At 36.7% G+C, this 17,996-nt stretch overlaps 1 protein-coding gene across 1 annotated transcript; it reads left to right on the top strand.

Annotated features, from left to right (window-relative positions):
- Positions 1 to 19: 19 nt before the first annotated feature.
- Positions 20 to 8,502, top strand: LOC124159066 (RNA-binding protein lark-like). Its single transcript, XM_046534581.1, has 2 exons — positions 20 to 117; positions 6,721 to 8,502. Exon 2 carries the CDS (start codon positions 6,848 to 6,850, stop codon positions 7,964 to 7,966), a length of 1,119 nt encoding a protein of 372 aa, XP_046390537.1. The 5' UTR covers positions 20 to 117; positions 6,721 to 6,847; the 3' UTR covers positions 7,967 to 8,502.
- Positions 8,503 to 17,996: the final 9,494 nt, after the last annotated feature.

The following is a 17,996-nucleotide window of genomic DNA, read 5'->3' as shown; positions in this document are numbered from 1 at the left end:
GGATGAGATAAGTGCGCTAAAACAACGCCTCCTGCCGTTCGCAGAACGAAAGAAGATAAACGCCGTTTCATCCTGTATGCCCGTATTCCACGTATCCTTCATTGCAGTTCGCGGCAGGTAATTGAGTTATTTTATTATTTATTAGTTATTTTCAACCCATTCTCTGTTATTTTATAACCGATCAGCGAGGAAAATATTTAGTTGAACAGTTAGGCTGTGAAGATTGAAACAAGTGAAAGACATGTCGTCCAATCTTCTTGGGAGTGCCTGAGATGCCTTAATAAAAGAACGTGATATTTTTTTGAAAATCTAATGTATTCAAGCGTTGCAAATCAATCCTGATTATTTATTTATCATTTTGGATGGTATTTAACTGTTAACGGTCAATCTTAAGGTTATACATCATCTTATTTCCATCGATTCATTCTTGTGTGCACGTTAGATACCGGGAAATTGCTCGGAGCCGTATATCAATGAACCTGGTGCCAGCTTTTGCCGCATTAATTACAATTTGATTCACTGTTGACACGTATTTACTACCTATTAATGCTTAATGATGATGTCAATATTATGAAGTGGCACAAAGCAAATACGTTGCATGCATTCGTTTGTTGATATTACAATTTTTTGGAATGTATTTGTCTATTGTAATCACCGTCTCCTTGTGAATTGTGGACGCTTTCCTTATCCAAGCATTCCATGAGTCTATCGTTATCTGTTCTTTACATGCTATTGTTACTTGGAAAGTGCACAAAATGGCCGGTTGGGCTGATTTGGCCGATGCCGGTTAGGCTTCCATTATTTAAGCATCCGTGCAGTGACGTTGGTGAAACTCATTCACTTTCATATAGTATTAGGTTTTATTTCATCCTTGACGAGGGCTAATTTGCGTATCTTTTCGTGTATGAACCATATTGTATATATAATCACTCTCAGCCTCATTTATCATTGGGATAGTCGTTCTTGGTGGGTCAGAGATTGTTTGCCGACCCCTTCAAGAAATAGTTTTTAATAATAATCTTGGTTTGTTTCCTCTCTCAATATGAAACATTTTGCCATCAGAGTCGTTCAATTTAAAATTAAACATTGTTCACAAGGTAGTATTTGTTGTCATTTTTTATGTAAATCCTTTCTTCCCATTGTTAAAACCATGGTATTGTATTTTCAAAAATTTAGTTGATAATATTTTCTCAGTAAAATTGTTTGTCTCGATTCATAAACTCGGCAGTTTGGTCTTCGTTGAGTCTTCTTACTCTGATGTTAGTATTGTAAACCCAACTATATTCTTCCATACTTAAGTATTTCATGTGCATATGGACTTATTATTTAAGAAATACTAACTCTAATATGTCATCAAGGAATCAATGTATAGAATAAACCTATTAATACTTAGATGCAGAAATATTAAAATTAATACTTATTGACACCAAGCAAGGGTTAGGAAATGGGGTTGATAGAGAATATCACTGTTTAGGCTAATGAAGCGTTGGAATTTTGTCAAGCATTTGTTAAACTTACGTTATTTTATCATCAGAATTGAAACCGAAAACATACCTCAAAATTTTATGAAGAATTGGTTTTATTTGACAACAACATTTTTATACGGAGACAAAGAATGGAGCTCCAAAAAATAGAATAAGTAATTGCTCTTAAACTGAAAGAATTGCAGTCATTTAAAAATCAACCTACAACTAGATTTGTAATATTCTGATGGAACTGCTACAATTTTAAATGAGAATGCCCTTAAAAACAATGTCTTCAATGTCCTGTTACTCTTTCTGGATCAGAATTTGCTTCTAAGCAAATGCGTGCATGGAAAGCCCTCTCTGGTTCCACACTTGTGGGCAGAATAGGTTTTAAGGGTTAGAATATAATTTGTGGATTTTCTCCTTTCTGCCCACTTTCATTGAATTACTCTTAACTCATGAACTTGAACTGTCCTTGCTGATTTTAATGTTATAGTAGAGTTATAATTAAAGAATCTGCAGTCCTGCCAGCAATTTACAACATAATTTACATTTTAAATAAATAACTATTAAGCACAATAGAAATCAAATCAAAAATTACTCTGATAGGGATATTTATTGCTTGATATATATTTTGTTGATGGATTTATATTGCTGTATATTTCGTCTAGGATGGCAATCCTTACTTTGGTGCTACAACCTTCTCATGGTTTTGGCCTCCTAAACTAACTGTGCCCATCTCCTATTCTCTTATGAGTTATTTCCTTGTAATAGTTATGTTTCATTTTTTGAGGATCTTATCCATCTGTGGTCCTTTCTTGATTATTTTGGGTTCTGTTTCTATCTAGTTTTCAAATTTTATTATAGTCTTTTCATCATTCAAGCCTGTTACTACAAGATATTTAGTGATTTTACCAAGAGCCCAATAGTTGTTCTTTACTTGTTCATTTAAATTTCTTTTAATATGCACTCCTGATTGGTCAGAAAAAAATATTCCTCTACCTATTTTCAATTCAGAAATGTCCAGTCTGTCCCTATCTTGCCTTGTCACCATCATTATCTGGAGTCCTTGTTATCTGTTATCCTTGAATCTGTTACTTGGATCATATCTTGGATCTATTATTGTGGTAACTGCCTGGTTACACGATGCATTTACATGTTGGAGTTAATTTCAAAATGATGAACAAAAGATTGAATGTCCAAATGCACTTTGCAACCATCCTCATTGTATGAATGCATGAACATAAAATAGAACCTGTCATATGTTGTTTACAATTGTGAATTTTCATTTCCACTCCATCAAAGTCACTCATGCATTTAGACATTCAGTCACGTGGTTTAATCTATTGTGTAACTAGCCCAGGAAAATTTCTCAGACCAACCAGGTAGCAGTAAAACTATTCTACCAATCAAGGTAGGTTTCAATTCAATAAGTATTCTGGTAGTCTCCCATCCCTTCCTCTTAAATTCGCAATCAAGCTCAACTCCCTTTCATTTTATCTAAAATTCCTATTCTCTTCATTCCTCTCCCTTGTTTACCCTACGTTCTACCCTCCAACACTGTTTTCAATGTATGAAATCATTTCAGGCTTGATTTTGTGGAAGTTTGCTACATCCATGATGAAAACACAAATGGTAATTTACACACTTACAGATGGTAATTTACACACTTTTAAGATTCACCACTCAATGACCAACCATGGTTTCAACACTTAGTGACATTGTCCTTTTTTATCATGGACTGTTTTCAATCTCAGCTCTCTCCAGTTCACTCCAATTTCTGTGTCCTCCATATCTCATTTAGAAGCTGCCTCTCCTCGCCCACCATTTCCAGCTTTTTGTTGTCCCTCCTCTCCATTCACTTAACCTTCTCAATTCTTCTCCACGTATCAAGTGTGCCTAGTCTTCTCTCACCCTCTTCCTAGAGCCTGAATCATAGTAATTTTTTCCATCCCTTTCGAGGGACAACTCCAGCAATTGCTGCAATGGTGGCAGAAAAAATTTCCGTTCACACTATCATTTTCTGTGATAGCTGGTGAGATGGAAATCCCGTCCGTTTCTCTATCACATGGCATGTCCCATTTTCAACTATCTCTGGCACCGTCCTTCAGCCAAACAATGCACGGGCACCAGCGGCAATTCTAGTTCTACGCTTGGCTTTGTATTGAATGACATTTCTAAATATGGAAAGGGGCGGTGAAAATGACTGTGTGATTCAGGAAACGTTGGCTCGACCAGTCACTCTTTTGGTCCCGCAAAACCTATTACTGGAGCTATCATTCAGAGGGATGGAAAAAATTAACATGTAATTCAGACTTTTGCATGCACAATGGGTAAAAACTCCTCATGCGTCACTTGTCTTCCAATCCCTGAGATGCCATTACTATGCTTTCAAACCTAAGCCTAAACCACATTAAGATAAATTTTCTGCATTCTCACTGATATTTATACTTGAAAGGCTGACTGATATTTTTGTAGAATGGAATACTTCAGTGTTATTTTCGCATTAACCATCACTGTAGAAGACAAAGTCATTTTAGCTTTACAGAACGTGTTAAAATGCAGAAAGTGTATGGATCCAAGTTGAATTCCTACTACATATTTGTATTGATTAAAGAATCAACAATATGCAAAGAGGGGCAAAAACATCAGACAAAATACTAGGTTCAGTTTATTTTTATCAAAGTGATGAGTAAATTAAGTGTGGAGTGAAAGATAAAATTAGCTTGTTTAAAAATGCCCTCTTGTGCAAATGTTCACTTTTAATGGTGTTGGTTAGAATCATTGGGAATAATCCAACCTCTCTCATTACCTTTAAATTGCTGCTTTTCATTGAAATCTCCACTGCCTCCTGTCAATACTTCTCTCTTAGATAGATATATCTGAATAATAAAACTCCATTTGATGTTTAGCAAGAAATAATGGTCACAGGGATTCCTTTGATAATGATTTTTTTAAATCACATGCAGCTTAAATGTTTTATGACTATACCCACTGCCATTTTCGCAGTTTTTCTATCAGAAATCTAATGAGAAAAATTAACCATTTATTTTAAAAAAAATAGCATCTAGACTTCGTATATACTTGCCCAAAACAAGTAAAAATACTCTTTATAGCACTGTTGCTCTCCTCAAAGGTTTATTTAACCAAACATGCACTGTATAGAAATGGTGTATTTATATGTAAATGTGATTCTCCTGAATGCAATGCATTATAAATCAGTGAAAATGGTAGAAAGTTGAAAGTGGGAATTAGTGTACATTTAAAATGCAGACTAAATGTTGACAGCAATTCAGTGTTCAGCAATTTTATATTGGAGGAATGTTTAATGTCTAGAAATGTTATGTTATCACAAAGTACATGGTATTAGTGTTTTCAATGGCATAATCCCAAGTTTCACCTCCTCTTTGTTCTCAGTGCTGGTAGCTCAACTCCACCCGACTCTCCAAATTACTCTGTGCTTAGCATCTTACTTTTTTATGGATCCCGTCTCCTACATTTGCTCCCATAAAAGCTGGTCTTATCTAACAAAATTTTTCAGTTCACCATTGGAAATAGCTTAAGAAGGCTGAAACCAGTAGTGTTTAAGCATAATTTGTATTACAGCAACATTTTTTCTTTGTCATTGCCATTTCACCAAGTAAACTTGCTAACCATTGATGTTAACTGTTTCGAATTTTTATCAAACAAAAAACTTCTGGTAATTTACTAAGTAAATTTGAGTAATGGTAACCAGAAGATGAAGTAACATATGGATACCTCCACTGCACAAACGCTCAACAATCGCACAACGAATCAAATCTGCTAATGTAGGAGCCCAACAAAACAAATGCGCTCAGCTATCAGTTGCCGGAGCAAAAACGCTCGCCTCCGAAGCTGGTAGAATTGGAGGTGAGCGTTTGTGCTACTGCTACTTCTAGCTGAGCGCATTCGTTTTTTTGGGCTCATAGATGAGCGGATTTGATTCAGTTGGTGATTGTTGAGTGTTTGTGCAGTGGAGGTATCGATGTAGTGCATGGATTTTATGATTCTTAAAATCCATGTGGGGCCTTCCCATTAATGTGATGATATGTAAGTTGTGAAATTGTTTTTTTGTGGAATGATCCATTTTTCCTTAATTTTTCACATCACACAATATTGATGTCATCTCCCTATGATGCTGTTTGTACTGTTAGGTGACCATAAACGTGTAAAGACTTAACCTAATTTGATGCGTCCTGCTGGATATGATGAAACTGGTAGCATGCCATTCCAAGTACAATGCTAATCAGCCAGCTGCAGTGAATTGTAAAAGCTAATTGTCGTGAAAACAAATGTATTTAACCCTTGGATTTATTAACCGGTATATGGTTCATATAGTGTATATAGTAGAATTATATACATTCACCCTCATTCTCATATCCTGTCATTTTCTGGTTTTTGTATGTTATTTAATTATCCCCTTTGCTCCCTAGGCTTTTTAAAAATAGTTGCTCTAAAGAACCAGGTATCTGACCAATGGCCAGTACATCAGCTACTAGGGATTGTTGGCCAGGCTTATTAAAAACTAGTCTGTTTCTCCTTAAACATACCTATAAGTGGGCATGCGGTGCATTTTTGCGTTCATTCTTGCCTATGTGCTGTTTTTAAGTTGCTGTATCATAGCCCATCTAGGTTGGTCAGTATTCTATTATTTAACTGTGGATACATGGATGTTGTCTGTGTTAACACATTCCCGGCATTAGATATCAATGTGCATCACTGTACTTGAGAAATCTCATCTGCTATCTGTCAGTTTTGTCAATTATTCTATAAATTCAGTCAAACTCATAACAAAGGCAATCTGCCATGTTGCAGAATTGTAATTTGACATCCATGACAGGTTATCTGTGTATAGGTAGTTAGTTTGAGAGCCCTACTATCTTTTTGAGTTCTCAGACGTCATTCTATCTTCATCATTTCAACAACTTTGTCTTGCTAATTGATTAGCAGTCATACTTGACATGCCAGTTATTTTTCGTTCAATGTTTTCACTGCTCTGTTATCCATAGGTATGTGAAACATTTTATTCTAGTATCTGCATGTCATTACTTGGTTCTGTGTTTCTCTATTTCAAGTAGCATTTATGTATTTTTATCATCATAATTGCATCGTTTATCTCTGATGATATTCTGAATTTCAGTTTCATTATTTGGGTTACCAAATGTTTTACGAAAGTACTCGGTGCAGTTGTTCCTGTCAAATGTTTTCTTATTTTTCTTTTTCTGATTTACAGGTGCGAACGCGTAACAGTTGCAGTTCAGTGGACATCTGTTGCTGAAAGCAGAAAAAATTCTTAATTTTTTCATCTTCTCACTTAATCTGGTAAAGGTTTTCTATATAGGACTTAAAAAGATTCCAAAATGCCTGGAGCTAATAGTGTTGGCACTTTCAAGATATTTGTTGGCAATTTGACAGACAGCACCACTTCGGATGACATAAGACCCTTATTCGAGAAGTATGGGAAGGTGGTAGAATGTGATATTGTTAAAAATTTTGGGTTTGTGCACATGGAAAGTCAGGAGGCAGGGCGTGAGGCTATTCAAAACTTGTGTGGGTCATCCGTGAAGGGGCAGCTCATGAAAGTGGAGGCTGCCACGAGCCGTAAAGGACCACACACACCAACCACAAAAATTTTTGTTGGGAATTTGACGGATAAAGTCAAGGCTGAAGAAGTACGACAGCTATTTTCTAAATTTGGTACCGTGGTCGAGTGCGATGTCGTTCGCAACTATGGTTTCGTGCACCTTCGCTCGACCGACAACATAAACGACGCCATTAAAGAGCTGAATGGTCATGTCCTCGATGGGCAGCCAATGAAGGTGCAAGTGTCCACCAGTAAAGTGAGACATCGTCCGGGAATGGGCGACCCCGAGCAATGCTACAGATGCGGCCGGGGCGGGCACTGGTCCAAGGAGTGCCCTCGTGGTTCGGGATTCTCACACTTGGGACCTGATCGTAATGGATTCCAAGGTCGAATGTTCGGGCGCGGTGAGCCACCCTATCCGCCACCACCACCACCACCGTTCTTGCGCGACCGGATGATTGCAAGGTTCGGGCAAAATTACTACGGTGGATACTTTGTTCGCGGCTCTGAGGACTCGCGGGATCTCTACGAGCGTCGTTTTCCCTCCATGCCCCCTGGGCCAGGTGACTACCCTCCTCGTGACCAAGGTCCAGCTGGACCCCGCAGTCGCGACTTCCTGCCTCCTCCCCCACCTCCTGGACCACATGGCCCTCCCCCACCTCCACCTGGTCCTCGAGCTCCCCTCCCCTCGATTGGCAGCTCCGCCGCCTCATCGAGGGACTATTTCGATCGTCCCGGTGGCTCTGATTTCGGCATGTTCGGTGGTCCGGGAACCCAGTCATCCGCGAGTCGTTACGGCGCGCTGCGTGAGGACTTTAGCCGTGACTCGTTCGATACTGGAAGGTCTGTGGCCCGCAGTGGGCCCTCACCCTCCCTCCGCTACGGGCCGTACTAGTCCGGTGTTATGAATACGCGTCGGTTGGAGCTGCATGCGAGCCCGTGTCACCATCCCTCGCGTTCTGACGCCACTTATCTCTCAGAGGGACCGTGCAGTGTGTTGCGGTTTCTAAAAGGAGAGAAAAAGCCGCGTCGAGTTGCCATCGCCGCCCCGTGTGGAATTATTAATTATAAGAGAAAGAACTTTATCTTGTTCATGTTGTGTGGAAAGTTATAGTAAAGATTATTGATTCTATTGAATAAGAATGGATATAACCTCGGTGGCTCGGATTTCCTTTTTCATATGAGCCGTGTAGGCTTTTGTGATTTAAACGTGCAGTTTATGTTTGTTGTTAGAGCCTCATATCACCGGGGATTGATGTGATGTTTCTTTTTAATTAATTGTGACTCAATGGAAACAGTGGAATTCTATTTCCGGCATTGTATCGTCGGTTATTATTCATTTTATGCTGTAGTATTACCTGTCAATCACTAAGTGCTTAAGCATATTATAATATGACATATTGTTGCAATAAAACATGTGGAATTCTTAAAGCTGGTGAGGATTAGTGGAAAAAGTAAACACATTACAACTCAAACGTTTACCTGTTCTCCAAAAAAAGTAGGTATAATGACGTGGTTGTTGTTTGGTTATGTACGAATCATTTTAACACTCAGTTTCCACACATGCCTAGCATAATTCTTTCTTGCATAGCACAGTCTATGCGTACTAAGTTCCATCATAATTTGCCTATCCTATCATACTTTTTCTCGAGTTTTAGTCCTTATATTCATTGCCTTATTTGCCTAGTTTCTATGTATTCCTCTTAGCTACTTTCAAAGAAAAGTATCATGAAGCTTGCGTATTGCATTAAGAATTGATAAAAGAAGTAATGATTAGGACGTTAATAGTGATTTTTGTAATTTTTTGTCCGGAGGCATCTCTTTGATGGAGGGTATATTACTTCCCGATAGTTTTTTATTCGGGGAATTAAAATAAATTCTCTGCTATTTATATATTTATACCTGGGAAAACTGTATTGATAGTTATACATTCTTGAAGGGATATATTTTCGTAAGATGAAATTGGCCAATCAGCCTTGTTTTCAGGAACAGTTTTATGGGTTTAATTAAAATTGGGGCTAAACATTTTTTCTAATGTAGATGCTAGATATTACATGGAAAATAGATAGTGGCATTACTAAACTCTTTTATGTTAAGATCATCATTTTTTAGATGTGATTTGGAGTTTAGCTGTCTCATTTTATCAATCAATTGATGAGGAGTGAATTCAATTAGTGAAAGAGTAGGTCGAAACTCCACCCTTTAGGTAATAATTCTCAGATGAGTTCTTTGCAGCTGCATCGAAGGCAAAAATGAGTATTGACTGTGACTTGAATAGAGCCTACCAATGGCTGTGTTTGCTGGTCCTTATCAAGTCTAAACTCACTTGGTACCAATTTCTATCATACATAGAAGGCTTCAAATTCAGAAGCCCATAGTAGTGTGTGACATGGTCATCATTGCTCTGCTCATTGTCAGTTTAACTAGACTGGATAGTAGTTCTTGTGAGGGAAAGGCTTTTCTTTGATGAAGAGTAAATTCAAATAAATAACTGATCTCAACTGATATTAGATAGCATTTTCTCATGTAATGTGCAGCTTACAATGAGGTTATACATGGACTCCCTTAAATCTTGCGTGGAATGTTTCTTTTAAATGTTAACCGTAACTATTTTAAAAGATTTGCTGCAAAGCTCACTTTTGATTTTGGAAGCAAAACCATGCCACCTGACTTTGATGTGCTTCTAAGACTGAAGTGAGATGTCTTATTGCATGTGCCTGGCCCAGATTAGATTTTGCCTCTTAAATTTTTGATGAGTGACATTTCCATGTGATTCATTTCATTTACAGTTGTTAATTATTGTATCTCAACAGTAACATTTGAAAAATCATAATTTTATAGGTCTTGGGGAGGCAAGAGGAAATGTTAACACTGAATGATTTTGTGGTAAGTATTGAAGTGCCTGAAAGCAAATCTTTTTAACATTGCTGTCTCATTTGCAGGATTCTGTATACATATGAATATACTCATGCGAGGGATACGTCACATTCGAGCATTTTGTATTTGTATATTAAATATGCTCATGTTATCATTTTAACTAAAATTTAACTCGAATGTACATGGGGACCAAGTCTGTAGCTCAAACAGCCTTTATCTTAAGAAACTGATGTCTCCCTTAATATTCTCTTTGCTCATTGCAGTAAACTCCTGATTAGCCATGTTGTGGATTAGTGGTGGACAAGCTTCACCCTCCTTTGATGCTTCCACGATTTTTTTTTCTTTGTGGAGAATAAAATTCGGCACAAAAACAACGGGATGATTCTATTTTTATTGTAAGGACCCAAGGCTTTTTATGTGTGTCAGTATTCCCTTCTTAAAATGTAATCATTTTATTTACTTGCTGTCAAGGAATGCGTGAAGTTTACTTGAACGTTCACTCTAATGTTGTAGGGGAAAGTGTTTGGCAGAAAAAAAAACCTCTTTATTGATTTTAGAAGACTTCTTCTATGGATAGCCAATCAAAAATTATTAAAATGTTATCTATGATCCTTAAATTTATTTTTCACACACGAATGCACAATTTTAGCCTAGGTCTCGAATGCAATTAGTTGAGTAGAGCAAACTTTACATTTTTGTCGTACTCGGGTATGAATGGTGCTGAGGTCTTATTTGTGCCCTTGCTTATATGTATTTATAAAACAACTTGCTTATATGTGACTGCATAGGTTTCTGTCGAGGTTCCAAAATCTCCATTCTTTCGGTGCTACCGCGACGGATGTTTCTTGATGACAACAGTTTTGCTGGCACTGCTGCCAGCGTCTTCAGGTCAAAACTGTTGCCATCAAGAAACAACTGACACGGTAGGACCGAAAGAATGGATATTTTGGAACCTGCTTATATGCGTGAATGTATAACTGTAAATGAGACCTCATTTATTATGTGGTGATTACTTATTGCTGACGTGCAGGTATGGACTCTTATCAGCAATGAATCAGTGGCTTAGTAGGGGATCTTCTTCAGTTACACCAAATGCTTTGTGGTGCCCTTATTTTTGTGGCATGGTGAACCCATTTGATCTGTGGAAATTATTTCAAGCTGTAGGAAAATAGCATGTCTGGTAAAGGCAGGAAACTTATGCTGATGGTGGAACAGAAACATGAATTGATAGACAAACTATCGAAGAAGAGGGAATTGGTGTTACTGTGTATGGTCACATCTATGCTTCTAGCAACGGATCAAGGTGTCAATGCATGGAAAGAAAGTTCTTCTTTGGCTTTCCCCAAACTCTCAGTAATTCAGATGAAAATTTATTGAACTTTTGGAAGAAAAGGACAATATTGAATGCTATTCATGGTGTCTCTAAAGGCTGTAAAGTAAAATCTCTCCTCAGTGAAACCTATTACACTGGATAAATCTTTATATAGGTGTTTCCAGTGATTTTGAGGGTTTCTCAGAAATAAGTGAGTGATTCTGAGTTAGTGAAAATCATGAAAGAATTCGAAAAAGTAGATGCAAGAGATCCTAAAGAGTGGCTTGAGACAAAAATGAGCCAGGCTTCCAGCACAACAGATGGAGATATTGTTTACAATATAATCAGTCAAGGTCAAACAGGAGAAGAAGGGATTGATGGAAGAGAAGGTATTTGAGGAAGTGGAGGCAGAGACAAAAGGAGTTAAGATTGCATGAATCATGGCCAGGCCTGAGTAGACAGTTTGCTGGAGTAAATGGAGCAGTGAGAATATGAGTACCATGACATTATCACCACCAGAAAGATCCATGATCAGGAGGAGAAACCTTTCCATAAGTCTAGAAGCAAACTGAAATAACAGACTGCGTGCATGAATAATTATAAATTGTTTGAGTTACATAAATTATGAGCCCTATAAGAAATGAAAGTGAAAGTCAGGATCGTCCATGTTTTCCAACTATTTATGCCACCTCTCCACATCATTAGCCCAGATAATCGGGAGTTAACTGTAAAGATAAAGCTAATTTCGTGGTGTCCCAAGTTAATTTTTTATAAGGAATCCCGTCACTCACACTTATAGTCTCTATGGTGGGCATTGGTCTCTTATGACCAAAAATTGAGCCTTAAGCAATATTAAGTTCAGTATGGAGTAGGGATGTGCGAGTTGTACTTTTTGACCTCGAGTTGAGTTAAAAACTACTTGAGAGTATCACGTCAACTCAAGTATGGTAATTCCTGGACCAGGCAATACACCAACGCACGTTCCAACCTATTCTCATTTTTCCAATCCCCTGATGAATTTCCTATTCTGAATGCTTAGCATGCTGTAGAAAGGAAACGAAAATGAGGAATGTTGATCGCAATTGTGTCAAAAGTCAGAGATGAATGAAAATATAAGTGTCTTAAACAGCTCCATGAGCACAATCTAAAAGAATTAACCTCTGGTAATTTGTTGAAAATTGAATTCATATGCGTATCCAAACTGCTTGGAAGAGCTATGAGTAAAGGCATTAGGACAAGTGTAATCAACATAATACCCTGCAAGCCACCTAAAAGGCGTGTGGTGGGGTGTGTTAGGACACCAACCATTTACACATAAAAATTAAGTGCTCTAACGAAGTTAGGACTAGTATTTATTAAAGTCCTTTATGGTTCGGGGGAAAAACAAATTCCAATATCTATCAGTTAGGCAAAACATCTCTTTTGATTTATTGCTTCTATTGGACCTGGAAATATGGTGGGGCTCTAATATTATGTTCTCCGTGTCACTTTAAATAAAAATTAATCAACGTAAGTCGTAATAAAGATAATGTTTGTAAATGAATCATCTAATATTTGATACTTTCAAATTCTCACGCAGAAAAACCATTTGTTCTATATGTTCAGGCTGCAGATTTTCAAGTCTCAATTTTACAGTAATACTGCCTGCAGAAAATTGCCTTTCGCTACACACTTGTTTGGCCGGACAAGTACTTTATAACAAAAATTGCAAGGTTGAGGAACCTTGGGAATTTTTATAACAATTATATCAACGATTTTTATGGATCATCTTCTTGGAATTTAAGTGGATGAAGCAAGCGAAATATAGAACATAACTTTATTTTTGTAAACGAGAAAAATTTTTAATTTCTCTCTTCGTTTAATCAACATTAGCGACTCTTGTTTAGTAAACCCAGGAGGGAAAACAAACGCAGCAAAGGAATAAACAAGAACTAATATCGGACGTACCTAAAAAATCAACAAGGCTAAAAGATGACACCACTTGCAAAATCAAACTCCGGAAAAACTGGCACTGTCCGTTAAAACCTAAAAGTTACATATTTTTTCATAGAAATCTTAACAATTTTTGTGTATGAGCTACACAGTGGTCCACTTCGAATGCGCTGCCAGGCCGGAGGATGAAAAGGTATTCAGCGCCCACGTCGTCGACTACTACACTGGTTGACTGCTATGTATACAGCAAGCTAAAACTCCCAAGCTAAGGCATAAAAACGGCTTATTAATTTTAAAAACGATATTATTACATGAGTTTCATGATGGCACTTCCTGTCGGCAGATTTCAGAACTTACTGACCTCGACAGCTCTGTAACCAAAACTACTCGACTCCACTTTAGTAATGCTACTCGAAACGCTTGAGTCGAGTACCAACAACTTGAATTTTTGAGTACTCGCACGTCCCTAGTATGGCGATTAAGTATTGAGAGTGCATCATAGTATATAATAAATTTTATAAGATTCATTATTTACTTTGAGCAAATTGTGCATCTGTATCTTGGAATTGTCTAGTGGTCAGTATTGGCTGTGAGTAAGTCTTTTGTAAATATTTAAGGAAGAAGGTATCAACTCTGCTATGCTTCAAAAATTACATAATTTTGTTTACTTTTATTTGTAGATTCTTAATTATACCGTATAAGGGTTGCTTTCTTCTCTCAGGGATTCCTCAAAATTCCAAAGGATAACATTACCTGTTGTAGAGATGTGACTGGAAAGTAAATCATTCCGCATGCAATTAAAACCTACAAAGTGCATGAACACCTTACCATATTTTAGCTGATGGCCTGAAAAGTGTTTGTATTAACATCATAATACATTTTAGGAAGTATTTTAAGAATGTCAGAGTTACCTGAAATCAAGCAAGGCTTCCAGTCTTGTTACAACTGTATTTTCAACCTACATCTATTATTTATTTGTTTTCACTGAATTAACATTTGATAAAATTGAAAATTTGGTCACTTTCATTTATTAAATTTTATCTCAACCTAATTACTGTCTTTACTTAAGGTTGATATCTCTGAAATGTTTTTTGTAGTACCACTAACCATAAATACAGGTTATATTTTAATATATCACTAATTTTATTTGTTATTTTAGCATCCACTTTCATATTGCATGATTGGAAGGTGAAATTGTTATCCTGAGTGATATTTCCAGCACTGTCAGGTCTTATTCTAATGAGGTTATAGGGTAGTTACCTGAATACCAAGAGGAACAATTTTTAAAGAAATAAGTTTCAATGGTGGTAAAAAGTTTGGTAAATACATGAGGAACTGAAGTAGTGAGAGATAGATGTCAATTGATAAGTTGCTTTGTGGACTCGCATGTGCGCTTAATTCAGGAGAGGATTTGTAGGCATGGGTTGGAAGCTTCACTCTCAGGAGCTACACCAGTTTTTTTCACACCCAAAGTAGGAGAGATAATAAACTTACAGATTTGGGTTCCAAGTTGAGAAAATGAATTAGCATCAAAATTTTATTGATATATGTATGGTTCCTGTAGTTTTCCATATTATTATCCTTCATTTCATTCAATTATTTTTACCTCTTAATTTTTATTTGGTTTGAAAGTTTTTGAGCAAATATACAGCTTTGTGTTTTAGTAAGGTATGACAATTCATGAATTTTTCCAGTAGGAGAAATCGGGCTAATGACCATTTGCTGACTTGATAAAATTTTTATGCATGGCTTACTTGGTGACCATTGATGAATGAATGCTATTTAAAAATGTGGATTGGCTTAAAGGGTTAGGGATTTTATCTATCTTGTCTATCATTATACTAATAAGGTCAGGGAAATCTTGGTCTTAACTATTGATTCTGGAATCATTCAGGTGAATCAATTAGAGCTTCAACCTATTACTACTGCTACTAGATTCCAACTGAGCAATCACTTAACAACAGTCAAATTAATTTATTGCAGGTGTTCTTTTGTATAGAGTTTGATATCATAATTCTTGAAATTCACTGATAAAAGTTCACTTTTAGTTTTCAGTTTGTCTGCAATTGTGACCATAGCCATATGAATATGATACATTTTTAACCTGTTGTGCTAACAGCCGTGAAGTTGACAAAAATTGCCGTGGGAAAAGATTCCCCTAGACCAGGAATTGAGACTCAGCCCATCTGATTTCCTGGGGTGTAGAGCAAACCACTTTGCTATACAGGTTCCTAGATTCCCACTTCTGGGAAGCCGTAGATCTGTGGTTCGATTCCTGGTCCCAGGGAATTTTTTCTCTTGGCAATTACTTAATAAAAACCTGCTAAGGATAAAGAAGATAATGATAAACTAAAAGAGGTACTGTGTTAACTGCAAAATAAATAAAACTAACTCCTATTGTTCTAATTTAATGGAATGCTTCTGCTTAAGGTGAAACCCTTAGATCCTTAGAAGCATAATCGGGGAGCTTTGGAAAAAGATTAGTTTATCTTCTAGTAATTAACATGACTTTTTTGCATAGCTGTGGATCTATTGTCACTAAACCATCATACTTCTGGTATTCCTCCCTTAACGCTGCATCCCCTATAACATAATTGTGTCTTTAGATTGCTCCCTATTTGTTCAAGAACTGCTTTACCTCAACTAAGGAACTTGCTGGAACTCCTTTATTTCACTTCTCTGTAAGCATGGGAAAAGCAAGCGAGAACACGTTCAATATATTCGCGAAGTAATTGAATCTACAAAAGATAATAATTACTTGTTTTTTTTAGTAATGTGACATACCCAACCCTATTAATGAATGTAGAATACCACCCAGAAAAGTCAGCCCATGGTGCACAAAGTGTAAATTATACCACCTGAAATAGTATTACAAGAAATTTGCTTCAGACGGCACTTTTCGGGAACATTATAGCCTGAAGTGAGGGATACCTGTTCTTCAATTATTATTTACTAACTAGCGTTATTGGTGATGCTCTTCTTAGTTTATTTTTATCAATATGTAAATTATATTATGTAATGTTTTTCTCCAAAGTGTATATAATAGTCTTCATTTTTCCCATCAATCCTTGAGAGATTAGATTTTTAAGCTATGATGAAAACATTTAGTAAGTATATCTTTTATGAGTGTACAGTAAGATTAACAGGAGATGTTTTTAAATCATCTTCAAAATATTTAATTCATTTCTTGGTGTAATCTCCTTAATAGGTAGGTTTTTGCCCAAGTGTATATGTCATGGCATTTACTGAAAGTAAGGTGTATTATATTGTTGTTCCCCTGGGTACTATTGAAACAGGTCTCCTTCCTCTGCCTGTTTCAATAGTACCTGTGAGAAACCCAAGAAATCACCGTACAGTTGGATTATTTATCGTTTACAGTATATATTATGTAAAACTACTAGACTTGGTTCTATACCATTCCAGGCTGAAGGCACAGCAATGCTATTTGAAAATGTTCCTACTGGCCATTTCCTATCTTTGAAGATGGGTAAACTTCACCATAGGAATCTTTGAAGAACACACCTTTCTAATTTCAATCCAGAGGGCATCCTACTATGAATGATGAAGTTAATTCTTTCAGGAATTTTTTAGTACATTTTTGCATTTTTTAAGGAATCTGTTGTCTAACTGCCTGCAGGGGTGGATATAGCATCAAATTTGAGGGGTGAGTGAAACCTTGGTGTGGGGAGTATTGCATACTCTCTGGGAGATAGGGACAATCTCCTGCATAAAATTTTTTGCAGGTAATGATATGAGTATGATGAAATTATATGAAAAATGACTATGATGAATACTACTCAAATTTTTCTCATGCTTGGGACTTAGCCATATATATTTGCATGTACCCTCCCCGTACTCTTCCACAAGCATCGAAAAATTATTTTACTTATAAAAAGTTTTAAAAACATTTGGCAGGGATTCATGACCCCCTCCCTGAATCCACCAGTGATAGCCTGACTCTCCTTATGGATGTGTGGCGTTTAAGTTTTTCTCTAATGCCTTCTCATCTTAAAGGATGTTTTAATCATAAGATGGAGTTGAAAAGCCCTGAAAACTTGTTTGTTAACCTAATTGAAGATACGTGCACAATGTCAACTTCAAGAGCACGACTGTTACCTTGCATTCTTTTTTTAACTGAAAAGATGGTAGAAACATCTATAAGTTAAACGTTTTGTGGTTTGTCTAGTATCATAATCTGATATTTCTTGCCAAGCTAGAAATACTGTCAGACTATTATGAAATGTATAAATATGCCCTAGGAAATGCATCTCACTTGTGGTGATAGTAACAGTTTCATAATATAAATAATATGGGATTGGTAATGGGTGGCATGTATTGTTGTGGTGGTGGAAGTGTGAAGATCGGTGGACTATTCATCATTTAACGGTCAGATTCCCTAATACCCAATGAAGTAGGTGGTTTATTTTTTAATCTGGCCTTGATATCTGTAAAAGTTAAATTTGAGTTCCAGTTGCAATTTTTTAATTTAAACAGGGAATATAGTAGCGTAATCAGAGCTGTAGTTGGGAAAAAGAATTAGGTGGTACTCGCCAAAAATTGCCAACAGCTGAACATGTATTATAAATCCGGCTGTGGTTGAAATGTCAAACTCCAACTCTTGTATTAGTTCCAAGTTGTGCCATGAGATAACTCTGAACAAGTAAATAATCATTTCCAATTTTTCTTTCTGAAATCCATTACAGGAGGGCTATTTTTTACGTAAAAAGGTTGTTCAATCGGTACGCATGTATCGAGTTTAGATTTAGGGTGTACGCCGTACTGCCCCAACTACATTGATTGTAAT

Source organism: Ischnura elegans, chromosome 5 (genome assembly GCF_921293095.1).
Source record: "Ischnura elegans chromosome 5, ioIscEleg1.1, whole genome shotgun sequence".
NCBI classification, from domain to species: Eukaryota; Metazoa; Arthropoda; class Insecta; order Odonata; family Coenagrionidae; genus Ischnura; species Ischnura elegans.
This window is presented reverse-complemented; position numbering and strand designations above follow the sequence as displayed.